We start from the raw sequence: 27,927 nt of genomic DNA, 5'->3' as shown, positions 1-27,927 counted from the left end.
TATCTGTTTACATCCCCCGCCTTCAGTAGATGTCGCCACAAGAAAATTTGGCCGATTAGTAAACAACACCAAGGGCCGTATATTTATTCCTTTAAATAGCTCATTTTTTCAATCCCGAAACGAAACTTTATCGAACAAACATTTACTTGAAAAACGAAAACAGAGCAATGAAATAGGGGAAATCCCGACATCCGCTGATAAAATCAGTCATGAATTTCCTACCGCACTCGTTTTAAGTGTTCGAGCAGAAAAATAAAGGATTTTTGGAGAAAATGACTTTTAAAATTGTGATAATTGGTGATAGAAATGTTGGCAAGTCGTCACTGTTGCGCAGATATGCCAAAGGAGAATTTAAGGATTATAATCCGAACAGTTTCCCTCCAATTGTGTAAGTTTTTAAGATTTCAGTATTACGGAAATTAAGTTTCGTTTGTCTTTGATGTGCGATGTACTCATTATAACTAATACCATTACCTGATTCTTTTGAAAGTACCAAAATCTTAAACAGAAACTTGGTTTCAATTTGTGTACTATGTACTCGTACATGATAACAGTAAAAGACTGAGATTTGATTTCTGCTTATTTATATTTATCGACTCCTACACAATAGCAATTGAAAATTGCTATGAAAAATATCTACACGTTTTGAAACTTAAAGGAAATTAAAAAATGACAAATTTACCGCATTTTACATCGATCGGAAACTATTATTCCATATAAGTACTAATTTTGAAATTTGTTGTTCAATACGATTTTGTTCATCTACGAACTCCGGAATTAAAAAATCGTTCCAAATTATCGCACTGACAAATAGACAAAAAGTATGAAATTTTGTTAAATTATAAACTGAATAACCTTAAGGTAGGGATTCTGTTAAACCGTTAACATAACCAGACTATAAAGACAAACTTGAGAAGGATCGTAACTTTTATATGAACCTTTAAGTTCTGAATTTTCGAGTCAAAATACTAGTTGCCGAGGTGAACACCAGAATTTTCTCAATATCGGGTTTAAAATTAGATCTTTCAAAATTTTAAGTTTAATTTTGTAAAATATCCAGTTTGCTAGGCAGAATTTGGGGGATAAGGTCGATATTTATACATTATAGCCAAAATGTTGCAGAATTTCGACTTAAATTTAATAAAATTTCGAAATTCTACTCAATTTTGTCCTTCACCTGAAGATGAAATGCGATTTTCTTTCGGGGAATTTTGTTACATGTCACGTTTAACAAAAAAATTTGCTAAACTTGTTTTTAAATCCTACATCTTTGAATGTAATTATGCTAAATTGTAGTCGGGAAAATAGCCGAATTTCTATTAAAATCTTAAGTAGACATTTAGTTCTATTTCAAATTTAATTCAGATTCTTTGCTCATTACCAAAATCAAATTGACACTTTCAGCTTAATGTCGAAATTTGGAAGCTTGGAGTTTTATTAACTTACAGGTTCAAAATTAAGTTTTTCTTACATTTTAAGTTCCAGTAAAATGGGAAAATTATGATAAATTTCCTAACTTTTCGGTTTTAGAATGGGAAAATCCTATCTGTATTTCGAGTCTAAATTATAGCCAATTTTAAGCGTAAAATGGAAATTTTGTTAAATTTCGAGTTTAACTTTGACGTCTGAGTATTGAGACTTTCAGTCAGGCTTTTGATAAATTTCGTCTTTTTAGTTAAAATTCTTCTAATTTTAAGCTTTTAAAGTAGTTTAACATCGTAGCATGTTGATGAATCTTACTAACCCTTGAGTATAAGCTTTCGGGGTTAACAATGGAATTATTTACACTTTTTTACAATTTAGAGTGTGGTATTCTTTGCAAATTTCAGTGGAAAAGTCGACATTCAGTGGAATTTCCGTTAACATTTAGAGTTTAAGATCTTAATTTATTTAAATTACTGGTTTAAAGTCAAAATTCCGCTTATTAATCACATACCTCCAGATGAAATCGTAAAAAATGTATTGATTCATGCATTGACTCATTACGGATTATGGTTTGCGCAGAGAGTATCCTAGGTCATAAAGATTCACTTATACGTTACGGTTGCCCTATTTACTACCCTTACTTCCTGAATTTTTCAAAATTTCACAGCGTTTGGGACTTCGCCAGCGTTATTAAGTTTTTGATGTTAAACTTTAATTTTTTATAAATCCATTTTTTGGAGTTTTATTCGGAAATTTCTCATTTGCACACATGTTCACTTTTTGGACTTTTGTAACGGTTAAATTTTTGAACAAGTCCCACAAATAGAAAAATATAATTGTACATAATGAAGTACGGTTAGAGGTTTTGTTATGCACGCATGTAGCGGAGAATAGTATACTTGTGAATGTAGATTGTAGTTATTGATCTCCAGTGGCGGAGACATTAGGAATTTCGTTGTTAATCATTTGTTCCCGTTGGCTACTGTTTTTACGCAAGCAACTGTTTTGCTAGGTTAGTAGTTTACTTATTATAGGATCCAGTCATCAATTTAAGGGCTGTAAGCGGCCTGCCATGTTTGTCAATGTAGGGAACGTCTATGTTGGTTTATCTGAGGAATTTTTGGAGGTCTTTAGGTCAGAGCCGGTATCTTCAAAACCGATAATAACGTTGAAAATCCTTCCTTTTTGATCACCGACCGTTGTGGCACTCCCATGTTTGAGAAAATCGTTAAATCCTTAATTATTGGAAATTTGTCAGTACTCCAGTCTTCTGGGTTAATTACGAAAAGCGATAGTAATTGGTATTGCCGTGTATCATTGTGGATACGTTTATTTTGGGCAATTCTTCACCTTTAGTGTGGTTTTGTTATCGCTTAACGTTCTGAGGTAAGCGCCATTTTGTACACATTGTAGATTGGTAACGATGTTCGTTCTTTTAAGGCTGACTGGATTGGGAAAAAACCCTGTACGTGTATTGCACTGCTTATTGGTTGAAATTGGTCAACGTAGGGATATTTCCGAAAATTGTACAGGTACGGCTTGAGGCTTTGAAATTCCAAAGACTTATTCTTTTGACCTTTTAGGGTTTTTTTTTTGTATTATTTGTCTAATTTAATAAATTACCTTCAAACTGGGAATCGGTAAATGGAATGCATATGTTTGGCTTGGCTGTGATTGTTGAAGATTGTTTACCTGCGATCGGTGGGTGTTAATTGTACACCGCCTACCAGCTTTTATCGTCACCCCGTATTAGAAAGTGGTGTCGCCTGGTCCACGCCATCTAGTGGGCTGAATGGCCATCTGGAACTGTACAACCGTCTCAGAAGCTACTTCAATAGGATAAATAAAATACTCAAATAACTTACCAAGGCAAGCTAGACTGCAACTACATTACTCCCTGTAAGTTCAAACCCGTAAGTACTTTTGTTAAGGGTATGGCCATACTTATCAAGCATATCAGCACGCCTATGTGATCTGTACAGTAGGTACGTTGTCTGTTTATTATTGTTATAATCTTATATACTTACCGGTTAACGAATATTTTATTGTTGCCGCAGTTTTGCTTTGTTGTTTGTTATGTACCCATGCAGCATCTGATTTTAGCTACCTATTTGCTTATTTATTATATGTATTGAAACAAGGTTGAGTTTTCTTACCGAACATCTGATCGGCAGAGTAACGAGGCAACCGAAGCTGCTAGGAATCACGCCTGGAGAGGTGGGTATCATTACCCGCCGATATTTGGAATAGTTTCTCATGCTCGTCTGTAGTATCATTGTGTAGATTCGTTGCACTATGGTAGTATATAAATTTTCGTGATACTTTTTTTTAGAGGTATCGACTACATAAATTGACGGGTTCTGTCGAAATATATTCACCTCCTAATTATATCCTACTAAACGCACCTCGTCTTTTAACATGACTCCATTATATTCAGAATTTAAAGGTAGTTATATTCTTCTTGAATCGCCCTGTATATACATGGTGTATGGAATGGAAGTAAGTGTGTATAAAAGTTTCTAATGTGTATATACGAAATATATACGCGTCATGTAGATCATCATGCTCCGATTTGTGCTTTCAAAATGTCTCGAAAAAAATTGTGATTCGTTCTTTAATCATAGCTCCTTTATTTTTTATGATAGACTGTATAAAAAACCATTTTGTAGGTTTTTGCAAACGCTACAAGGCTATTTACATCAAACGCTTAGTTTTAAAATGAGGTGAGCTTAAAGGGCTAAAACAAGGTAGTGCTCCCATATAAATACACGTTTTAAACGTCTATATCTCACTTCAGTTTTGTCGTACCGAAAATTACCGGCGAGGAAAATATTTGGAATTAAAAATGCTACAATTGGATGCTGTAGCAATTTTTATTTTTACCTCCAGTTATTTTGGAGCGAAGGGCGTTTTTCACAAAACTGCAGAAATTCATTTTTCACTTTTAACTTGAATTATTTCAAAATTAAGACTTTTAAACTGGTCACACTTCTAGAGGGTACTAATAATACGTAATTAAAGAAAACTGGAAAAGGGGCAGGACTAATTGCAATTAGGATGGTAATAAGGGGTTGCCTGCTCTGATTTTTTCGCTGAAAAAAGTACAGATCTACCTTATTTTCAACGTAAGTCACTTAATTTTTATGCTAAAGTTTGTTTTTAAAAAAAAGAAGAAATGTGTTTTAAAATAAAAGAATATTCTACAAGATTTTTGGAAAAATGCATAGGTTTGGCGATATTTGACTGTGAAACTTACTAATTTAGCGTTTGACGAACAAGAGCTAACCTTTAACAAGCCGCAACTCGGTTCGTATTGGTCATACAGCACGTATTAAAAAACCATTTTCTTTGTTTTTTATAAGCGACCATTTTGTTCTGCTTCTGCTTTTAATGCATACTTTTCGAGTTTTTCGCGAATACCCAATTAAAAACATTGATCTTTTCTATGAGAAACTCTTTCATTCGCCAATAACTGGAGAAGTATTAACTTTCCGAAAAAAATGTACACTTTTTGTTTAAAATTAATGTTTCTACCTATTCCTGTTACAATAAAAAATTACCTTCCCCGAGTTGGAGTGCCAAGCACCCCCAGGGCGAAAGCGCCTTTTGGCATGATATAGATTTTTGATCCTCAGGCTATTCCCTACCTACTGTCAAAATTTCAAGTTAATCGATTCATTTTGAAGAAACTGCCAGGGTAAAACCTTCATTTCCCGGACTATAAGATTACTGGATGATCAAAATTTTTTAACTTTCAATTTTCAATTGTATATTCCATTGTTATTTAGTTAGGCACGGCTTGAGAACACTCGCCTCGAAAACGAGCCAAGTTGTGTGTCGAGCTATACTTATTTTTTTAGAGCCGAGTTTACAAAAAGTTTTTCTCGGATCGGCTCGGTTCCATCCCTAGGTGTATATAACAGAAAAATCAATCAATTGGTATACATTTTATTATTATTATCTACAATGGCGGTTCCAACATGACCTCTTCAATGTTAAAGGTATGACCTAAATGGAAAAATTTTACCTTAATTTCCTTTATTCTTAAGTGCGTGGACTTTCAGCCCAAGGTGCTCTACTAGCCCATCCCAAAATCACTATACATTTACAAATCCCATGCCCCAACCAGGGACTCTTAGTACCGAAGATGAGCTTCCACTCCACTACCCTAAATAGATAAAAATATATTTACTAAGAAGCTTGCGGTGAGTATTTCGATTGAAGAATGTAAAAATAACAAAAAAGTTTCTAATAGAATTCTGAGGCTGCAAGTACTTTTCTATAATTATAAGACTTTCTCAAAAGTATTTCTAAAAAGACCTAAGCACATTTAATATTTTTAAAAATATGTGGATTTTTAAGAATATAAAATAGCCTCTATTAAAATTTATAATTGGACTTCTTTAAACTCGTTTCATAAGTTATCTATAAAATTTATTGTTTCTTATAAAGTACGTAGTCAATGATAACGTCCTTTAAACACTACTTAAAGTACATTGCTTAATTGTTTGTACCTAATTTTGTTGATTCTATTACCATGGTTTCTACCTAAACCTAAACCTTTTTTGTTTCATGATATAATAATAATAAAAGACGAATTCGGATAAAATAAGCTTCAATGTTATAAAAACGCTTAAAGTTCACGGCTTAGTATAGTATAGCTTAACGGACCTTTAAACCTTTAAAGCACCTACAGAACACCTGGTTATACTTTAACGTTATCAACAAATTTCATATGAGGGTATGAACACTATTTTGATACACAGAAAGGAGCAATTTGTTTATTTAAGCCGGTATTTTCACTCCAGCGTTAAGTGAATGCTTTTTCCTACAATCTATTGACATTTCCTCACTAGTGCGGGAATTGATCATTGCGCACGCGATTTGATTAATTTTTAAACGATTGTAGGAAAAAAGTTGTTCGTAACATGGGCGTGAAGGTGATTCTGAACCTACCGAAATTCGTACGCTCGTTTTGGCAACATCCTGCTTTCGTTTCGGACTCACTTGTTAGGAAAATAACTATTTTGACTACGGATCCTCAGTCTTATTTCGGGGTCACGTGTTCAACAACAAATTTAAATTTCCTGGGATTACGATAAATTTTGCAGGTGGATTCTTTATCAATATTTTGTAGATTGGGGGCCCAATTGGCAATGTAAGCCAAAAAATGATGAAGGCCCCCTTTGATATCTTCGTTAGTTATGAACCGAATTGCATGAATTTCAAACTGGGCATAGCCAGTGCCATTGTTTAAATACTTAAACAGTGCCAGTACCATATCAAATGGAAAGTCACCGCTTTGGTACTTTTGATTATGTATGTTCTAGTGCCGGACGGGTGGACGTACGGTGTAATCAAATTTCGGACCTCGAGGACATATAGTTCAAAATAAAACACTCTAACTGAGATCTAAAAAAAACCTCTTCTGAATTTTTGCAACTTACAATTGCCAGTAACAATTCCTTTGTGTTGCAGCCCTGAATACATGTACGAAAGCACAGTAACCAACGACAAGACTTCTGAAGTAGCTGTACTGATTGACACTGTTGCTGATGAAGATTATGACGATCTGAGGCCAATAACTTATAATCTCGTAAGTGCGGTTGATTTTATCTGCCTTCTTTAACGAAAGCGGAGCGTCCCACGCTTTCATCCCCAAGCTACCAATTATGATCTAGGACTGTTTTGACCTGTTCCTGTCAGTTAAGTCAAAATTATGCAGAACAGAATTTCCAGAGATGCAGTTTTGGTTAGGAGATAAATATAAGTATGTTTTTGGCCTAAAATTTCAACAATAAACCGATAATTTTGACTTAAAACCTCAAAACTCATTAATTTCTGACTTTAAGCATGGAATAGGTCAATCAATTTTTTATTCAATGCTTTAAGCGTGACATTTTCACTTTCACTGGAAATTTATTGACGTGTATAAATGCAAAAACGGTTTTATATGCCCCCTCTCCCATATGTATTTTCACGTCGAAATAATGTAAAATCTGTCAATCGTTTGTGTTCGGTTCCAGAATTGCAAATTGGTAATTTTTCAAAAATTAAATACCAAATTTTGCCGTGATTCGACTTTTTCTCACTACAATTTAATGGTGTGAGGTAGGAAATTTTTGAAAAAATGCACAAAATCGGAAAAATGAAATACAAGACCTATGTAAATTGGAAATTCTGGATTTAGCACAATTTTTAATATTTTTTAATACGTTCATAGTTTATTTCTCTACCAAAAATGTAACTAAGTATAAAGTGCAAAAAAATTGTTTTTGTTTCTCAAATATCTTTTATGGACCATCTAGAGGGTTTTTGATATGAGAAGACGAGGACGGGTAGATATGCAGTTTTGAAAGGAGTGATACATGAGAATTAATTACATGATTAAACCTTTTTTTTAAACCACAGTTGGGGTATTATCTGATAAGGCCTTACGCCATTTGCAAATTACCTTAAATTTAACTGGAAAAACCATGTTTCTATTACCTATTTCTTATTTTTGAATCTTGGTAATGTTGCACTCATTATGAATAAATATGAGAATTTAGAAGGTACAGTACATATTGGCCATGGGGCATTAAACCGAGAACGGCCTTTTATGATTCGTAGTTTTTCGGTACGTGAATTGACCTTTACCTACGTGGGTCAAATATTTCTATGTCTTTGATCGATTATGTTAAAAGGATATACAAGCAAACCTTAAATTGCCAAGTATACTTAAAATACCATTCCGTTTGTAAAATTCGTAATTTTTAAGAAAATTCGTTCTTACTTACGTAGCACTATTCGATTGCGGGGGTTGTAAATTATGTTGTGAGTCAAATATTTTTATTTCCTTGATCGATTATATTAAAAAAAACTACAAGCAACCCTGAAATTGACAAGTATAAGTAAAATTCCACCCCGTTTCAAAAATTTGCATTTTTTAAGAAAATTCACTCTTATTCTCGTAGCATTATCCTATTGCGGGGGTTGTAAACTTTGTTGTGAATGAAATATTTATGTCTTTGATCGATTATATTAAAAGGATATACAAGCAACCCTTAAATTGCCCAATAAACGTAAAATACCATTCCGTTTGGAAAATTCGTGATTTTTAAGAAAATTCGGTCTTACGTAGCAGTATTCGATTGCGGGGGTTGTACATTATGTTGTGAGTCAAATATTTTTATTTCTTTGATCGATTATATTAAAAAAAAACCACAAGCAACCCTGAAATTGACAAGTATAAAAAATTCCATCCCCTTTCAAAAATTCATATTTTTTAAGAAAATTCGCTCTTACGTAGCAGTATTCGATTGCGGGGGTTGTAAATTATGTTGTGAGTCAAATATTTTTATTTCCTTGATCGATTATATTAAAAAAAAACTACAAGAAACCCTGAAATTGACAAGTATAAGTAAAATTCCACCCCGTTTCAAAAACTCGCATTTTTTAGGAAAATTCACTCTTATTTTCGTAGCATTATTTTATTGCGGGGGTTGTAAACCTTGTTGTGGGTCAAATATTTCTAAGTCTTTGATCGATTATATTAAAAGGATATACAAGCAACTCTTGAATTGCCAAGTATACTTAAAATACCATTCCGTTTGTAAAATTCGTAATTTTTAAGAAAATTCGTTCTCACTTACGTAGCAGTATTCGATTGCGGGGGTTGTAAATTATGTTGTGAGTCAAATATTTTTATTTATTTGATCGATTATATTAAAAAAAACTACAAGCAACCCTGAAATTGGCAAGAATAAGTAAAATTCCACCCCGTTTCAAAAATTCGCTCATATTTACGTAGCATTATTCGATTGCGGGGGTTGTAAACCTTGTTGTGAGTCAAATATTTCTATGTCCCTGATCGATTATATTAAAAAGATATACAAGCAACCCTTAAATTGAAAATGTTTCGGCCCTCTCTACTGCACAGTTGTTTTTGGACGCTGTATAATCGCCAATTAATAAGCGACTTACTGGACAATCACGTAAAGAGGAAGGCAACTGATGTGTTTATCTAAAACTAGACTATAAATTGCGAAGACCTTCAGTGCAGAATCTCTTTGTTGTTTTGCTTTCACATGATGAAACAATCAAAAAACTTACTCAAAATTGTTGTAGTTGGTGATAACAAAGTGGGAAAAACTACATTAATCAGATGGAAAACAAGTGGTTCCTACCAAGATTTAACTGGTCCAAGCGAGTGAGTCAGAATTTGTTTATACCTTAGGCTACTTCGTTCTACATTTGTAGAGTATTTTATCCCACTTCATTTAGTGTTGATAGCAAATTATCGCTAGCTGGCTTTATCACTGATTGTCCCAGCGGAAGTGATTATACGACAATCAGGTCGTGTTTGTATAAAAATGTGCAGAAAATTATCACTGAATATTTCACTTACATTTGTTCTTTTAGGCCAAGGTGATCTTAGTATGCTACTCCGTCGACGATGAGCTCTCCTTTTTTCACGTGGTGCGCAAGTGGGTCCCAGAAATTACTAAGCACCAATCCCGAATTCCATTTATTTTAGTGGGTGAGTTTGGCGCATTGATCAATACTTTGCAATTTTAATGGTGACAGGTACGAAGAGTGACTTAGTGGCGAAAATATCGACAAACGAAGGCAAGCAGTTGGCTGAGAAATTACATGCGGCTGCGTTTCTGGAGTGCTCTTCCAAAGACGGAACCGGAATAAAGGAAGTTTTCACAACAGCTCTTAATATTTATACTCGATCTTTTGCATATAAGCGTAGAAATAAGAGACCATGTAATATTATGTGATTGCGACAATATAATCTAATCAGATTTATGAGTAATGCGCCCATCTCCTAATCCCTGGTGGTTTGACTCATTCAGTGATTATTGGGCATCGTAATGGATCGGCTTAAAGTGGTCATAGTTGGTGATAGTTTCGTTGGAAAAACCAGTTTTACAATGCGACTGGTTAACGATGTCTTCCCAGAGAAGCATGTGCCGACTGTGTATGTGAAAATGTTAACATTAGTCCCAACCAACCAATCGCTCTGTGTTACAGATCGGACAAAAGCAAGGTGGATTTCTCTTTTGAAGGTTTCCGTTTCACAATTGATGTTTTCGATTCCGCCGGTGGAGAAGATTTCCACAGACTGCGCCATTTACTATATCCAATGGTAAGTTTCCAAGTCCATCACTTCCATCCTAAATTTTGCAATTTAGACGGACCTGTTTTTTCTGTGCTTTGCATTGAACGATTTAACCTCCTACAATAACGTCGTAAATTACTGGCTACCAGAATTAAGGCATCATCAACCAAGTGTACCCATTATTTTAATAGGTAAGTGTAAATTTCTGCATTTTGAATCGTAACGGTTTATTTGCAGGAACAAAATCTGATTTAGAACAAACCGTAATGGCCGACTGTAAATCACTCATGCAAAGCTACCCAAAGGTGAAAATCTTACTGAGATGTTCAGCAAAAACCGCCTCAGGTGTACATGACATCGTCGAAGCCGCTGTCGCAATTTGTTTAAGGAAGAGGAAACTAAAACAGAAAAAAAAGTGCATAATTTTGTAATTAGTGTCACCTACTGCGTGTCCCCTACTCTTGATCTAATGATTGGACTTCCTAAATTAAGCCGACCATAAAATGTAAAACTACGTTAAATTTCGAGAGAGTATCGTGCCTCTAATGAATTAACAAGGACAGTTTCGGGTCATCCCTTGAAGGTCTTGATTGAAATTGACAAACTGAAATTAAAAAGTTGTCGTTTTAAACTTAGGTAGGGGGCGAATAAAAGCGAAGCAAAAAATGAGTTTCGAGTTGGAAGTTTCGGAATTAAGACGCAAAAGCAAATCCTTATAAATTGAAGAGCATTTGTAACAAAGGGCTACATTTCTTTTTCATTTCGATTTAAAACAGTCACTTATTGCAGACTTTTCCAATAGGAACGGCATGATTGTAGATTGTACAATGAAATAAAGCGAAGGGTACTTCAAATACTTAATATCAAACTCTGTTGTTTACAGGTATTTCTGCAGTAGCATTAAAGGTGACATGTGGCACTATGATATAAAGACGAACATACTTTAAAAGTTTGATTATAATCAAAGCTGTAGCTTGACTTTTTAATTTCCATGTATCAATGCAAGATAAGCAGCCCTTAATACACTTAAGTGGTGGAAGTCCAGCTTTCATGGGAAATGAAAATGTTTATACAGCTTCCTAGCATCTTTCCAAAAATGTCTTTTCGCTATCTTATCTTCTAGAGTGCTCAAAACACATCCAACACCGCAAATTGCCTATAAAGCGTTAGAAAGCTCTGAAAATATAATGTGGAACCTTGGCTTCTAATGCTTGGAATACTATAAAGGAACCTTTAAAAAACTATGAAAAGAGCTTTTGGTGCTTCTCAAACTCTTAAGAGGCTTTAGAAGCCAATTGATTACAGAGCTTTTCCAGACTTTTCCATTGACTCAGTAAAGCACTTATGTATCTCTGAAATTCGATGCATTAGATTTTTTGAAAGCACTAACCATTATGAACACTTTTTACAGTAATCGAAGTCGAATAGTCTCCAGACTATTGCTTTATAATGCATATCCAGAGCCCTGTAGTATCGTCACAAAGCTGCTTAGACCCTTTCCAGATTTCCTTAGCAATTCCTTTTTCATAGCTTTCAATTCCTTTCTACAGCTTTATAGAATCTATGCTGTAGAGATATCCTAAAAAGTTCCATATCCTTTTTAGATTTCAGAACATTCTAATCCGTTTAGCTCATTTCTTGCTCTAGCACTTTAAATTATTTTTAAAACACTTTATTGGTTGTTCAGTTGTTTGCTCTGATGATGAAAGTTTTACATTTGAACCGCGTACAGTTTATTAAAGCGTGTGGTTTCTTGATAGAATTTTTTAAACCTTCCACATACCATTTTCAGCCCTTAACAGAGCTTTACAGTGCTTATCTAGGAGCATTCTACGTTTTCAAAGCCTTTTAGACTTCCGGAAAGGGTCTAGCTAGAACACTCTACACAGGGTCCCTGTTTTGGGTTTACAGCTACATAGGCACTTTGCCGCCTTATGTGGGGATGTCGCTGCCAGCTGATCACAATTTGAATAAATCAAATTAGAATCAGAAGCCTTCGAAAATCCTTCGAAACCCGACGGATCTTGGGTGCCTCATGAGTTTCAACAATCTCACAGGAGTATATCGAAAAACTAAAGCATCCATATAATCATAAGAAGCTAGGGAACGTGATTGATCTGAAGATTTGTAAAAAATGGAAAGGATCATCTGAATATAATGAAGTCTAAAGAATCGGGGAAATTCAGGAACTGAATTGTCCGAAAAACATTAAAAACTTGAAGAATTTTGTGAACCTAAATTTTTAATCAAAGCAACGGACCAAGAATTATAAGGGGAGTCCGATGTTTCCCGCGAAAAAGCTCGTGCATTTGCACAATTGAAATTATGTAACGTATTATTATTATTATTATTATATCAGAAGGTACCTAAAATATCTAAAAAACCAACAGAGGAATAGTTTGGATCAGAAGAATACAAATAATTATTAGCTAAAGAATATCAAGAGTCTAAAGAACCCAAAGAATCTAAAAAATTATAATTGTAAGAATCTTCTGAATATCCAAAGAAATGTTAAAAGGATAAAAAATGAACGGTCATGCAGTGAAAGATATTAGAAAGAATCAGAAGTTCGAGTAATCCAGAAAAAGTAAAGCATCCCAAGGACGACTCGAAGAATCGATCAAAACTGAAGCATTCCAAGATTTTGAACTAGTAGCCCAATCTTGGAACTGAAATTATAGATTCTACAGGCCACATTCTATTAGAAAATTTTTTTTCCGGGTCGATCTGAGACAATTTTTTCTCGGGCCTCAAAAAAAGGCAGTGTATAACCTTCCATTTTTACCAAAAATCGACTGCACCAAAATTTCTCGGGAAAACATTTTTTTCTTACTAATTTTGGAGCGTAGAATCCAAAACAATTCGTACTTTTTCGATCAGACTTCTCAATCAAAAGTTATAGACTAGAAACCAATTTCGAAAGAAAATTCAAAGGGCTGTAACTTTTGAACTAGTAGCCGAATCTTGGAACTGTTTGAAATTATGGATTCTACAGGCCACATTCTATAAGAAACTTTTTTTTTCGGGTCGATCTGAGACAATTTTTTTTTCGGGCCTCAAAAAAAGGCAGTGTATTTTACCAAAAATCGACTGCACCAAACTTTCTCGGGAAAACATTTTTTCTTCCTAATTTTGGTGCGTAGAATCCAAAACAATTCGTGCTTCTTCGATGAGATTTCTCAATAAAATGTTATAGACTAGAAACCAATTTCGAAAGAAAATTCAAATAAAGGCTGTAACTTTTGAACTAGTAGCCCAATCTTGGAACTGTTTGAAATTATGGATTCTACAGGTCTCATTCTATAAGAAACTTTTTTTTTCGGGTCGATCTGAGACAATTTTTTTTTCGGGCCTCAAAAAAAGGCAGTGTCCTTTTTTACCAAAAATCGACTGCACCAAAATTTCTCGGGAAAACACTTTTTCTTATTAATTTGGGTGCGTAGAATCCAAATCAATTCGTACTTTTTCGATCAGACTTCTTAATCAAAAGTTATAGACTAGAAACCAATTTCGAAAGAAAATTCAAAGGGCTGTAACTTTTGACCTAGTAGCCGAATCTTGGAACTGTTTGAAATTATGGATTCTACAGGCCACATTCTATAAGAAATTTTTTTTTCCGGGTCGATCTGAGACTTTTTTTCTCGGGCCTCAAAAAAAGGCATTGTATAACCTTTCTTTTTTACCAAACATCGACTACACTATAAAAAAGCGCTTATATTGTTTGTACTTTGGGGTACACTATAGTGGAATTTTTTGTTAGAATCTCTATTAATTTAAAATAAAATTGTTCAGTATGAAAAATATATAGCATGGATTGTTTATTTCGTTAAATTGTAACATATAACTTTTGCATCATAAATAAAGAAGATCAAGTGACATATTATTTATTGATTTAAAGGTATAATTCAGGTAACGTATCGATTTTAGTCTTGATGAGGTATTTAAATTTGGCGCTTTTTTTGAACACATCGTTCCTAATTTTTCTGGTCACAAATCTATCCAAATTAAGTGTTGGATATTCCAATAGCACATTATTTACCTTATTATTCAACTAAGGAGAACATAAATAAAATAATGCACGCCATTGTGTGGAGGGCGCCGAAATTATTTATTCCCCTAGGATTATTCGCCCTCGGAAAATTTACCGCCTGAATATCCGCAAGCGGAATAGTCACCGCGTGGTAAAAAAAACCATTGGCCCCAGGAAAAGTCGTCCCCGGAGTATTTGTTTCCAGATGCACCCCTGAAAATTTGCCGGCAGTAATATTCCGCGGGCAGAGAATTTTTTTGGGGATAATCTCCCTACAATCTAAAATCTCACCAATGCACTTATAAAATAACGTAACAACCAAAAATAAGTTGCTAATAACCCCATAAATTTAAAGGGAAGGAGACATTTATGGGGAAATTCTGTATACTGACACTAGCATTTATGTTAAACGTTCTTACGTGGAGCGATAATTTGAGACAGGCTAAGACGAGTTTCTTAACATTAATCCGTTAGGTCCGGATTTTCCTGGACTTGAGTTTTCCTGGCGAAGGAGTATTCCAGCGGGAGCGACTTCTACATGGACGAAATTTGTTGGAGCGGATTCTCAGGGGCGAATTTTCTGGGGCAAATTTCTAGGCAAATTTACTCGGGAGAGAGTTTTCTTATGTACGAATACTTCGGGGGAATGTGAAGGAGACGCTATACAAATTCTCGGAGATATCGCGGAAAAAATGTGCCATTGTGGAGAAAAAAAAATGCCATATACAGGCTGATTCAAATTCGATGGCCACCATGGGGATCTCGGGAACTGTAAGAGATAGGTAGGTAGTTTAAATTTGGTAAAGTTGCGTATTTTGATGTTTAACAAAATGCAGTGTTGAAACTGAAAAAATTTCTATTACTTTCGGAGATATCCGGAAAAAAACGAAATTTTGCCGAATCGCTTTTATTTTTTACTGAAGTTATTTAAAAAGATTAATTCGAAATAAATGACAGATTATTATGGCCACTTATTTCTCTCTACAAAATGTTGCTTTTAATAAATTTTAAGTTAGACGTTTTGTCTCCTGTCAACCATCATCAACTTTATTTTATTTATGGAAATCATTTTTACTTTTTGTGTCATTTGATAGAGCATTTTTTTCTGATTTAAAAAATGTAAATATCACTATTTATTAATAACTCCAGTAAACAATAAAAACAATTTCGCAAAATTTCGTTTTTTTCCGGATATCTCCGAAAGTAATAGAAATTTTTTTAGTTTCAAAACTGCATTTTGTTACGCATCAGCAACGTTTTGACCATCAGTCAGATCTTGTTGGAAGCTATACCACATTTCCCTTATCGGTAGCTATGTCTTACGCCCCCACAATCATATATACACGGTATTTTGGTAGATTTCACTAAAAACCCTTCACAAAATTGTACTCAATTTTTGGTTCACTTCTATTGGCGGCACGAGAAAAAGAGACCGCGATTCGAGGTTTAAGAAACTTTAAACCGCGTGACAAAATTCGCACTGGAAGGTAAAATGCTGACGACCAGAAGCCGCGCGCCTTGCAAAAGGTGGAATCCCTAGCAAAAAAGAAAACTCCGTCACGCAGAAGTTGTGCGCGTCTACAAGAGCTTCCCCACGACACCAGTTTAATATCAATCGGACCAAAACTGTAGAAGAAGATAGGAAAAAATCATCACGTTTGTAAACTACGCTCGGGGATGGCGCCCAGATGTCAACCCCACATCATTCCTGGGTTCTTCTACGGGCCCTCATTTGCTGCCAACAACAACAACAATTTGATTTATTAGTACCGACAATTACATACAATGTATTTAGCCGGGATCCTCCTTAAATATTTAATTATAACTCAAATTTGGTTTAACTTAATTTTTGATCTTATAGGTGGTGAAATAAAAGTAAAAAGTTTTCTTAATATAAATTTGTAACAACTTCAAATTATTAAAAACAAAATTTTGTAATAACAATAATTATAATTTAAATAAAAATTTCTAATATTTTAATGTTCTTTCTAAAATGTTTCATCCTAAACATCAACTTTAAATTTAACACTTTTCATTGCGAAATTACTTAGACAGGACCACCAATCTTCCTTCCTCTCCAAATCCGAAACATCACCAAAATTTCTCGGCCATCTCAAACCCAATCTTATCAATTTAATATCGTTCAATCTTCGGTTATCCTCTTCCAATGGACAATCAAACAAAATGTGTCCCACATCATCCACTCCTCCACAATCGCACAAATCACTCTCCTTTTTCCCAAATCGTTTTAAATACCCACTAAAATTCCCATGTCCAGTAACCAGCTGTATCAATGAATAATTTAAATCTTCCTGAACAAATTTATTTCTATTATGAATAGAAGAAATAAATTTATATGTCAATCTTCCACTCTTTGCTTCAATCCATCTTCTGTTCCATAAATTTAAAGAATTTTGATGTAATTTATTTTTAACATATGACAGAGGAATTTCGTTAAATGTAATTTCTAAATCGTTTTTTGCGGCTTCTTTTGCTAATGTATCAGCTCTCTCATTACCAAAATTTCCGGTGTGACTCTTTGTCCAATAAAATTTCACTTTAATATTATTATTTTCTTCTAAATTATGTAAATTTTCACGTATTTTAAATTTCAAATTATTACATCTTTTCGTTGATGTTATATAATTTAAAGCTGATAACGAATCCGAATAAATTGAAATAGATTGATTGTAATAATTTTGTTTTATAAATTTTAACGCTTTTTCTATTCCTGTATTTCAAATACCGTACATTCCTTTCCTAATTTTAATTTTTCATAGTAAATTTCCAAATTATTATTAAATACTACAAACGCTGCTCCTGTTCCATCTTCTAATTTTGAACCATCCGTGTAAATTTTTATTGTATTATTGTCTTCTTCCGATTTATAAATTTTATAATTTAAATTTTGAATTTTAGGGTGTCCCAAAGAATTAAAAGTTTTATAATTTTCTATTGTTTTATTTTCAAATTCTGTTTCAATTTTGTCGAATTTATTTGACTTTACAATTTTAAATTTTGCCGATTCCAAAATTTCCAAATCAATGGGTTTAATGTTCGCCAATATTAAAACTGCCTCACTTGGTGACGTTCTATAAGCCCTTATCATTTTTAATGCTATCGTCCTTTGTGCACCAATCAACATATTTCTTTCTTTTACACCCAATCCCTCGTACCAAATTTCCGCTCCATACGTTACTGCCGGTAATATTGAACCTTTATAAATCATTTTTATTATTTTCTTCTTCAATCCCCAATTAATTTTCACAACTGATCCAATCTGTCCACTAATATTTTTAATTTTTTTCGAGATATATTTTACATGCTCCTTCCAATTTAATTTGTTATCTAAAATAACACCCAAATATTTAATTTTATCTTTACATTTTATAAATTTATCGTTTAATCTAAAACTTGGTCCAATTTGATTTTTGTTTTTCCCAAAAAATAAAGCTTCGGACTTTTCAGCATTAAATTCTAATTTATAATCTTTAGTCCATTTATTCAAAATTGTTAAACATCTGTTTCCTGTTTCTTTTAAAATTTTAAATTGTTTGGCACCTATTATGAGTATTGTGTCGTCCGCATACGATATTAATTTTGAATTATTCGGAAGTTTTTCTCTAAATATGGTATTATATAGAATTTTCCAAAATACCGGACCACAACAACTACCTTGAGGGCATCCTTTTTTTTTTGCTGCCAGTCAGCCAAAGTGAGATGAAAAGTACAAATAAATCTGCAAAAAATGCGCTAAACATCTGCTATAAAAGTAGTAGTATTTTCCTCGTCTTGAAGTTCGTATTAGACACACATTTTCAAGATCAATCAAACTTTCCTAAACAAGAAAGTTATGTTGGAATGTTTTCTATAACCCTGCTAGCAATTAAAAAGTGAAAGCTATCTCAAATTGACTGTTGCTTTGGAAAGTCCTGAGAAATTGAGTTTAGGTGTTCCAAGTTACCAAAATAATAATCGTTCAATAGTCGAGTCCAAAGGAGTCTCTTGCCTTGAGGAAGCGCCAAATTTGACGCTTTCTTTACAGAAAACCATCACTTTGACAGTGCCTTTGTTTTGGATAAATCCCAAGTCAAGATTTCTTTAGACTATGGTTGTAGTGTAAAATTAACGCCCCTGCCGAGGCCTTTGCGTCAGATACTGCTACTAAATTAATGTAAATGTCCGTTCATTGTGACAATTACTGATTTGGAACTGTGCGAAATCGCCACTATGGAATTTTGTTATCTACCTACTTCCTTTCTGTCTATCAACTTTGTCTCTGCTTTCGCCTTTAGTGTACGTGAACTTCGATCTCACGCAGCAACATTGCAAAAAAATTTAAAGTACAGTCGGTTGCGAATTTTCACGATAACCTTAATCCAATAAAGTACCTACATCATCGTATCTTTACGTAAGGTTTCGTTATCAGAAAAATGTAGAGTAAATAGGTATCACCCACCACCAGAAACTCTAATCTTATCTAAAGTGATATCTGCTAACTTCAATTCTTCGATTTAATAACAGTACCTATCTACTTGTGTGTGTTTAAAAAACTGTTTTTGCGTGATTTTGACAGTGACAGCTCAGGTAAGGTGAATAAGTTTGTTATAAACTGGAACAAAGCGATGCGATGGAAATATTTTTGAAAAGCTAAAAAATTGAGTCACTGCTTAATGTAGGTACGTCATTTTACTGGTAAATATTGACCCATGTAAATAGCGAATGATTAGACACCTTTGACTGAGATTTATCGCTTGTAAAAACTGTAATTTAAGCCACTTTGGATTGATTTAAACCTAAATGTCTCTGCCATTAACGTTAAAAATTAGGAAGGATGAAGAATTTGAAATTCCTTATGTGCCAGTTGCAAGTTTAAAAATTTAACACACAGGAATTCATCTAAATTTTTTTATCTATAACTGCTTAATCCACGCTGTTTTGATAGTGGGTATTTATTATTGCCACTCATTATATATCACAACAAGAATGTAAAATTCGGTCAGTACATTGAAGGTTAATTACAAACCTTGCGTTATATTCACATATCACCGCCCGCTATTCGTACTAGTTTCCAGAATTGTGCAATCAGTGTTAACTTTTATGTCACATTTGGATATTCACGGATAATTACGCTGCCTACCTTATCTATGTGTTACTTTATACCGGGTATAAATCTGCATCATTAAAGATAGTCCCAATGGCTCTCACTCCGTTTAAATGCCGATTCAAGCTCTACAAACGAGTAAATTTCGTGCAAATAGGAAAACACTCAAAGCAGCCATGGACCACGAGCAAGGAATAGATAGATTGTTTAATAATATTGTTCAGGTTGTTTTTTAAGACGAGTGTGCGTTTAATAATAACCGAATTTAAATAGTAGAGTTGGCAGAGGATAATCTTATCTTTTTTTGTTCTACATTTTCTTGTAAAGATGCGGGGAAAAGTGAGAAAAATAGAATCGATTGTAAAAGTTCCTATCTCGATAGCTTTGGAATCGAAACAGTACCTAGTTTGAATACCGAAATCGAAGACGAACAACATCAAATTAGTAGAACAACATTTCCCTTTAGTGAGGTCGTTTAGTCGTTTACCTCTCAGATACAATCGTCAAATTTTGCGTAAAGCTTCTCGAGATCCTAACAAACAATTTTCAAGGAGTTACCACTTCAAGAAGTTAATGGGATCCCTTTTTATGAAGTTTCGAACTCTTGAAAATTAACATTTTGTCATTTTTATCAGAAACTTGAATTTTTACATCTTTTTCTCAGCACAATTTTATGGCCCTTACAATGATACCAAACCAAACATACACTACACCTTTTCATAACTTTTAATCGACACTTATCGGCCCGATCGACAATTGTCAGTCCGATTTCATTACCATGAAGGGTGGAATGTATTGCAAAAAAAACTCCAGGCCTCTAAAACAATTCCCCTAAAGTAGTTCCAAACCGCCGAAGTGGATCCGGATGGATGGATGGACACACGGACAGCCGGACGGACGAAACGCAAACAATAGTACATTTTTTTAATTCTTAAAAATGCGCGCTAAATGAATAAGGGAGAAAAAAACAGAAAATATGAAAGGGTAAAGGGCAAGGAAGGTGTAAAAGAGACACCGGAGAGGTGGCCACCACGGGATGTTAAAGAGGCATGGACATGCAAAGAGATCTGTTAGGGGTGCGAAGAATACGAAACGTCAATGGAAACGCGAAGAAATGTGAGGGACCGAGGGTGGTTTAAAGTAGGACTGCAGGGGGTGACTTAAAGAGGTGTAAAAGAATCACGCAGGGGGTTGATACAAACAGCTTACAATAGAGAAGTGAAGGATTCATAAAGAGGGAGGTTTGGGGCATGTGTGAGTTGGTGGAAAGAAATCTAGACATATTATTCCTGTCCTGCCAAAAAGACATGAAAAAGTGTGTAGAAGTAGTGAGGGGTATTTCAAACAAGGATGATGACGAAAGGAGTGAGGCGTAAAGAACAGTATAATATAGGTGGTCGCTTTGACGTTTTAAAAATTTGGTGTTTATTTAGTGTTTTGTTAAGCATAGGGAAATTTCCACATGCACCGTTTCATAGCAAACTTAAACGAAAGTAAGTCTGGCGATAATAAAAACGTATTGGAGAAAGCGAGCGCGGTTGCCACGATCTCTTCGGACCTAAAAGTTGCGTTCGTTCCATCTCCGCCGGCTGTGCCGAAATGCGGGTTTTCTATTGGTTGGCAGGGCACGACAATCGAGGTCATTGCGTCCAGAAAAGAAGGCCCGTGTCCTTTTAAAGGTCGTGCCTGTAAATCTCCCATGAGACTTTATATTTATAGGTGCTCAAAAATGTTTAAGATCGTATGAGAGCAAGTGTATAAGGGTGTTTAACAGCTTTGAAAGTCGCTTTGAGCAATTGAATTTCTACTTATAATATCCTATTCCTTTAGACAGAATCTTTAAGGACCTTCAAACGTTTTCCATGTACTTTCCAAAGCCCTCAAAAGACATTTGGTTTCAGATCGTTCCGTTGTGTATAAAATCGAGCACATGACAAAAATACAGGTTTACTATTCACTTAAAAAGGTACGCTAGTCGGCGTTGTTGCGTTCAGAAAATGTGTCCCGTTTCAGAACTTCTAACGGGCGAGATCCAAATAGCGAGAAAAGTGGAAGAACGATCGTTCTAAACTGATTTTCGCGAACGAGTACGTACTGATTTGGGCACCCTTATTACTATTATTCTTGGTTTATTTCAAATAAAATGAAAGGTTTTGGTTTAATTTCAAGAGCATAGTAGCACAGAATTAGCAGTAGCGAGCAACGAAGAAAAACTTTCGATTCGAAGGAAGGGTGGTAAAATATAAGCGAAGGAACATTTTCGACTCGAAGACCCGCTTTTCAAATAAAAAATGGAACGAGTTTTTTTTTTCAAATCGCTAACACTAACGGCTAGTTAAAATCGGGTGCATTTTGCATTTTGATAGATGCAGAAAAAAGAACGTTGAATTGATTTTATTCCCTGCGGTCTTACGTTATTATTGAAAACGTTGAGCCCTATAAGGACTCTCTTCCTTTCTTGACGAAGATTCCATATCACACAGACTTCTCTTCTAGTATTACGGTGGATGGTTCCTTTCCAAAAATTACAGTGTAAGTGCTATGGGCAGTGTACGTTGTGGGGAAGAATGTTAAACCTGGTGGTCTGGGGGTTGTGGAATACCCCCCTTCAACGCCTCCGAAGATTTTGAAAGGTGTAGGGAAAAAACATGGAATTATTCTCTGGGGAGTATTCCATATCCTCCAGACCGACCGATGGTACGTTATAATTGTAAACGTTCAGCTCTCAGGGGCAGTAGGCGAAAAAGAAATTTCGATCAGGCCGACAATATTGTCGATCGAATCAAAATAAATTAATTTTATTTACTACCAAAATGTTAGAAGTGCAAGAACCAAATGCAAGGACATTTATTTAAACTTATTGGGTAATGATTATGATATTGTTATATTTACGGAATGGGGATTAAGTAGTTTTTAGGAACTTTACCTTTTTTTTGTAATTCTTTTGACGAAATTGACTATGTTTTAAAACCCCGTTCTTATATGTAATTTGTTCCCGTTCTATTATTTTCATTAAACGTTTATTTATTAAAAAAAATGAAATAGTACTTTCAAAGGTTCAGAATTATTTGATAGTAGGTACAATATTTTCAGGAAAGATAGATCTGGCAATGACCGTTTCGGGGGTGTTTTAATTGCAAAAAAAATCGTATAATGCCTCGATTGATAATAATCAGGAATGTGTATTAAATTTATTGTTTATTATTATTATTGTAGGTGATTTCCTAGACCCACAGAAACCATCTAAAACTGTTAAACACTTGGAAAATTTTAAATCCGCGTATAATTTGACGTCCTTTAATACCGAAACAAACGTTTTAAATCGCAAAATTCAACCAAACCACACCAAAGTAACTGTTTCGGAACCATTATGTATAACAGAGACAAATGAAAAAGAAATTGGTGAAGCAATTGATTGAATTAAAGTACAAGGACCTGATGGTATTCCTGCATATTATGCCGTAAAAGGTTGCAAAGATTCCAGTATTTGAAGCTAACAAATTTCCTCCTAAATGAAAAACTACAAAAGTATGTCCACTGCATAAATTTGGGCCCAAGAAAACATTGCAAACTATAGAGTAATAGTAGTCTTATCAGCACCTGCAAAAATATTTGAAAAAGTGTCGCAAAATGTCAAAACATACACAGGGTAGCCATTTGAAAACGAAACAGAGCGGTTTTTAGGGACTTCAAGACATCTACGAAAAAATCCCAGGACCTGTCATTTTTTATTCAAGGGGAAACCATTTTTTTGCTAGTTTCGCCCTCCTGAGGGCAAAGCCCCAGCGGGGGTGACAAACGCCGCCAAAATTTTAAATCGAAAGAGGGGTCAAGTGATACCTTATTTTGAAGGTATTTTTATGTGGATTATAACCCTTTAAATTTTAAATCGCTACTAATTTGCGTAGCCGGTACAGGGGCTAATATACATTACAAAAACGTGTCATTTTTCTTATGAAAAACAATGCTTGTAAAGGAATTTGTTAAATAACAAAAATAAACCAAAAATGTTGTTCTCCTACATTCTGAATCGTACTTTTTGTTGTTTTTTCTTTTTAATACTCGTAGGTACATATGCCAATTCCTCGTACACAATTGGTTACATTTCTTTCTTACACATCTCATACGTTTAATGTTTCTTCGAGGGTAGCACAAAGATCTAATCTTGGCCCTCTCCTTTTTCTGTTATTTACTAATGATTTATCTAACGTTGTGACATTTAGTGAGCCTCTACTTTTTGCTGATGATTTTAAATTGACCCATCCAATATTGTCCCATTGTCCGATTGTTTGAAGCTAAAATATGATCTAGACGCAGTGATGGCGTGGAGTAAGGAAAATGAATTGCATTTAAATATTAAAATTGCAAATCGTTGAGGTTCTCGCGAAAAAGAGAGGATGCAATGCAATTACAAGTTGACAGATCAACCTTTGGAAGCTGTAGATTACCTAGACGATCTCGGTATCGTTTTCGCTCGCGTTTTCGATAAGAAATTGTCTATTAACATTCATATTGAAAACAAGATTAAAGAGGCGTATTCAAGTTTGGGCTTCATTTTCAGATCTTCCAAAGATCTTAAAAACAGAAGTTAGTCACACACTAGTCCGGCCACATCTTGAGTATGCATCCATCATATCGGCACCTTATTTAAATAAATACCAGCAGGCCATAGAAATGGTTCACAAAAAATTCACGTATGCAGTACTTAAATCTTTGCCCATTATTCGGATCTATTGCAAACATATTGTATGAAAAGCCTGAGTTATCGGAGAAGAAATCATCTTTTAATTTTCTTTTATAAACTTTTAAATAACCAAGTGAGTTAATCACATTTGTTCTCATTAATTAATTTCAATGTTCCGGACCACAGAACTAGATGTAAATTCATATTTTTTAAGATACCTCCATCCAAATCCATTTTATTAAATCACACAATAGCTATATTTTTTTTTTATTTTTTTTTATTACCTTTATTTTATAGTGGGCGAAGTGTTAGCAATTTGTTACTCTTCCCACTCAACCCACTATGCAATCACAAACAGCCATGCCTTACCTGGGGGATTCGAACCCAGGACCCTTGTAGCCAAAGTTAGAGCTTCTAACGTAAGCTCATCTGAGCTACACGCAGGTTCTTTGGAAATTTTCGATGTAACATTATCGCATTTCAAGAAACAGTTAATGATTATTTAGTTAGTTTTTGGTTTTTCCTTTACCTTATACTAATCAATTATTATTTATTCATAATTTATATTATCACAGAATATTTAAGAGTTATTTTAGTCCTCAAAACTGTCATTGGATACAATGTGTCTGTTGTTTTGAGTATTTCAATAAATAAATAAATAAATAAATAAGATTGATCTTCATCTTCGATTACTTAATTGCAGAAGATTAATATTCCATGATTCTGCAAATGAGGGACACAATTCGGATTAATTACGAACTGGTCCTGGCAGACTTTAGAATTTAGAAGTCTCTAACAATTCTCTATAATGCATCAACTGGGAGAATAAACCCGCAAGATAGAATGTACGACTTCATAAAAGATTTTTGGGCCTAAAAGCTTTCTCTTCAAGTATAAACGCCATTATTAATTTAAATATGATACGAAGGAGAGCGGACCGCTATCACTCAACTTAGCACGGATACTGAGCACAATATATCAGTAAATTACATTTCATATTCTCAATCATCCACTCTGTGGCCTACATTTTGAGTAACTACAGTTATAATTTCGCAACAGAAGTAAACTTTAATGCAACTGGCAACTGAATCAGTAAAATGACTTTCCTTGCACTACAAACATTGATTTAACACTCTAAAAATGTTCCGCATCCAACATTAAAGAGTGGTTGCGATTTCATTAAACTCGGCACGTTCGAGACGTTTCCGTCAGATAATGTCGAGCTAGATTTCCATTTTGTGCAACTTTTAAGAGCGACTCGTCTAAACAAACACAGCGTGATGAACAAAATAATATTACTTGCAGTGCTATGATTGCATACGAAAAATGGAAACGTACAAAACTCACATACGTATGACCGTAGTTGGAGACGGAGATACGGGCAAAACGTGCATGCTTATAGTCTACAAGGATAAGAAGTATGAAGACTACTACATTCCGACAGTGTAACTAACCCTCTAAATTTCGGATTTGAATCTATAATTGTTGTTTTCAGGTTCGACTCGTATTCAATGAACGTTAGAGTGAATGGACGAACCTGTACCATAATTCTGCAAGATACCGCCGGACAGGAAGAATACGATAGATTACGTCCTCTATCGTATCCCGAAACGGATGTATTTATTATGTGTTTCTCTGTCGATAAGAGAGCTTCGTATAACAATATTATCAATAAATGGATTCCGGAAATACGTCATCATCGACCAACAGCAAAAATTATTCTAGTCGGTAAGGAAGGATGGTGATGAACTTAGTAGATTCATTTAACTGCTGGGTGATAGCTATCTATGCCACCACTCAACAAACTTTTAGAGGGACAGTGAAGTTTCCCAACCCGTTTTTTTCCTAATGTCGAGATTTATCTCGTATTTTGAAAAAAATTATGCTTTAAAAGCCGACACCATTTGAATTCCGTAATAGACTACGTTACGTAGATGGTGATGAACTGTAAGACTTTCCAAAACGTTAATCAATTGTGGAAGGTGTCAAAATTAGAAAAAAAGAATATTGATTCGCAGTAGTAATCACATTATAATTGGCTTCCGTTACGTCCTGCTATGATGTAGGTTATTATTCATATAAAAAGTTACGGGAAAATAATCATCACTAATTCCGTTTTATTGGGGGTTTCCTCAACTTCCAAATGGAACATTACAAGAATGCAATTAACGATACTTTTTCGTTCAGTCTTTTCTATATAATTCCAGCGTTCTGTGTCATCGATCTGTCTTTTTATTAGGTACCTCATCTCTTTTTCTGTCATCTACGTATCATATCGTGTATATTTTCACCGCCAGTTTTTAGCCTGATTAAACCTCTTGTACACATTCTGCCCCTTTCTCTTTTATTTCGTCATCTTCCTTATACAAAATTCATTCAAATACATATTCCGTTTTTTTATTTAATCTTTATTAGTGTCCTATTCTATTAGTTTCACGTTCCTTCACCCCCCATTTCCTCCATTGTATCATTTTCATATTCATTTCTTCAATTAATTTCTTCGCTAACCAACCTTTCGTTATATTAGCTTTTTTTTAATGATCTAATGATCATGATTGTATTATTGTGATTCTATACTGTTTTCATAGCACCTGTTAATTTTATTTTTTGTCAATTTCAGCAACTAAAACTGATCTCCGCGGAGAAAATCAAAAAACGATATCGATTAAAGAAGGGGAAGAATTACACCACAAAATCAAGTCTGACGGTTTCGTCGAGTGCTCATCCAAATTTATGTGGAATATCAACAGGGTGTTTGAAGAAGCTCTACTGAGCGTTGTCGGGAAACCGAAAGAACCTAAAAGCAGTAGGGGCTTTTGCATGTTATTGTAGTTAAAATCAATCTCTCTATTATAGACAAATTATTATATTTCAATAAATACTCCAACGTGTAGATTAATTTTTGTAATTTATGTACCATAAGTCAGCTTAACTTTAAATGAATGTTTATATAGTTCCCAGGCATTCTGATTTCATGTATAGCGATAGTTCCGCACCTGTAATCCAATTCAGCCTCATAATGGTATTTATCATATTAATAGTTCGATTATGGTTGGAAAAACATCCAAAGGCGCCCCAGAACTGAATCCTGCAAGGAAGAATAGTCAAGAATGTACACGAATCCAAACAGTGTTTACTAACGTTGAGAATATGGTATACATCTTCTTAATAATCCAAACCTCAAAAGTAACTGACCTCACACAAAAATGGAGTAGGACCAGGAATAGAACGAGTACCTATGTCACGTGCAATTGTGATAAATTTAAATTCTCAATTAAGGAAATGTATCTGTGTACCTAATTTTCTATATTTTACATTTTGCAAACGCGATATGTACGTATGATAAAAGTAAAATTCAAAATTCAAAGCAGGAAGCAAACCTCATTAATTGTTTGTTGAACTAGGGCTTTCTCGTATATATTAAGGGCCATACAGACGGAAGTTTTTGTACGCGTTGTGCATTCAAAAACGCACATACAACAACGTGAATTTGTGAATGCGCAACAGAAATTTTGTGCGTGCGTACAAAAAGTTTCAACGTGTGGATGCAAATTGTGCGTCGCACATCATTTCTG

The 27,927-nt window shown here is 34.5% G+C and overlaps 3 protein-coding genes and 2 long non-coding RNA genes across 6 annotated transcripts; 4 read left to right on the top strand and 1 right to left on the bottom strand.

Moving 5' to 3' along the window:
• The first annotated feature begins 178 nt into the window (after positions 1–178).
• On the top strand, positions 179–10,228 carry LOC116164228 (GTP-binding protein RHO1-like). 2 transcript variants are annotated; one of them, XM_031478374.1, is made up of 4 exons: positions 179–388; positions 6,904–7,021; positions 9,829–9,946; positions 9,994–10,228. In XM_031478374.1, the coding sequence occupies exons 1-4, from the start codon at positions 273–275 to the stop codon at positions 10,191–10,193; spliced, it is 552 nt and encodes a 183-aa protein (XP_031334234.1). In that variant the 5' UTR covers positions 179–272; the 3' UTR covers positions 10,194–10,228. The 2 variants fall into 2 exon arrangements, with proteins under 2 accessions (XP_031334234.1, XP_031334233.1); XM_031478373.1 differs by lacking the exons at positions 179–388; positions 6,904–7,021 and adding exons at positions 9,107–9,616; positions 9,667–9,781.
• On the top strand, positions 2,388–3,144 carry LOC116164232. The gene is made up of 3 exons (XR_004143842.1): positions 2,388–2,811; positions 2,866–2,957; positions 3,009–3,144. It is a non-coding gene; the product is annotated as an uncharacterized LOC116164232 (long non-coding RNA).
• LOC116164233 lies at positions 3,097–3,693 on the bottom strand. Its single transcript, XR_004143843.1, has 4 exons — positions 3,582–3,693; positions 3,453–3,532; positions 3,291–3,399; positions 3,097–3,231 (listed from the first exon to the last, which is right to left on the bottom strand). It is a non-coding gene; the product is annotated as an uncharacterized LOC116164233 (long non-coding RNA).
• A 21-nt stretch (positions 10,229–10,249) lies between the features above and the next one.
• LOC116164231 (ras-related protein ced-10-like) lies at positions 10,250–11,395 on the top strand. Its single transcript, XM_031478376.1, has 4 exons — positions 10,250–10,393; positions 10,447–10,561; positions 10,608–10,725; positions 10,772–11,395. Exons 1-4 carry the CDS (start codon positions 10,287–10,289, stop codon positions 10,963–10,965), a joined length of 534 nt encoding a protein of 177 aa, XP_031334236.1. The 5' UTR covers positions 10,250–10,286; the 3' UTR covers positions 10,966–11,395.
• A 7,481-nt stretch (positions 11,396–18,876) lies between these two features.
• On the top strand, positions 18,877–27,251 carry LOC116165029 (rho-related protein racD-like). Its single transcript, XM_031479297.1, has 4 exons — positions 18,877–19,151; positions 25,658–25,797; positions 25,848–26,080; positions 26,973–27,251. Exons 2-4 carry the CDS (start codon positions 25,679–25,681, stop codon positions 27,182–27,184), a joined length of 564 nt encoding a protein of 187 aa, XP_031335157.1. The 5' UTR covers positions 18,877–19,151; positions 25,658–25,678; the 3' UTR covers positions 27,185–27,251.
• Positions 27,252–27,927: the final 676 nt, after the last annotated feature.

The sequence above is a fragment of the Photinus pyralis genome, unplaced genomic scaffold, assembly GCF_008802855.1.
Source record: "Photinus pyralis isolate 1611_PpyrPB1 unplaced genomic scaffold, Ppyr1.3 Ppyr1.4_LG2, whole genome shotgun sequence".
Classification (NCBI taxonomy): domain Eukaryota; kingdom Metazoa; phylum Arthropoda; class Insecta; order Coleoptera; family Lampyridae; genus Photinus; species Photinus pyralis.
Note: the sequence above shows the minus strand (reverse complement) of the source record. Positions and strands in the feature narration are given on the sequence as shown.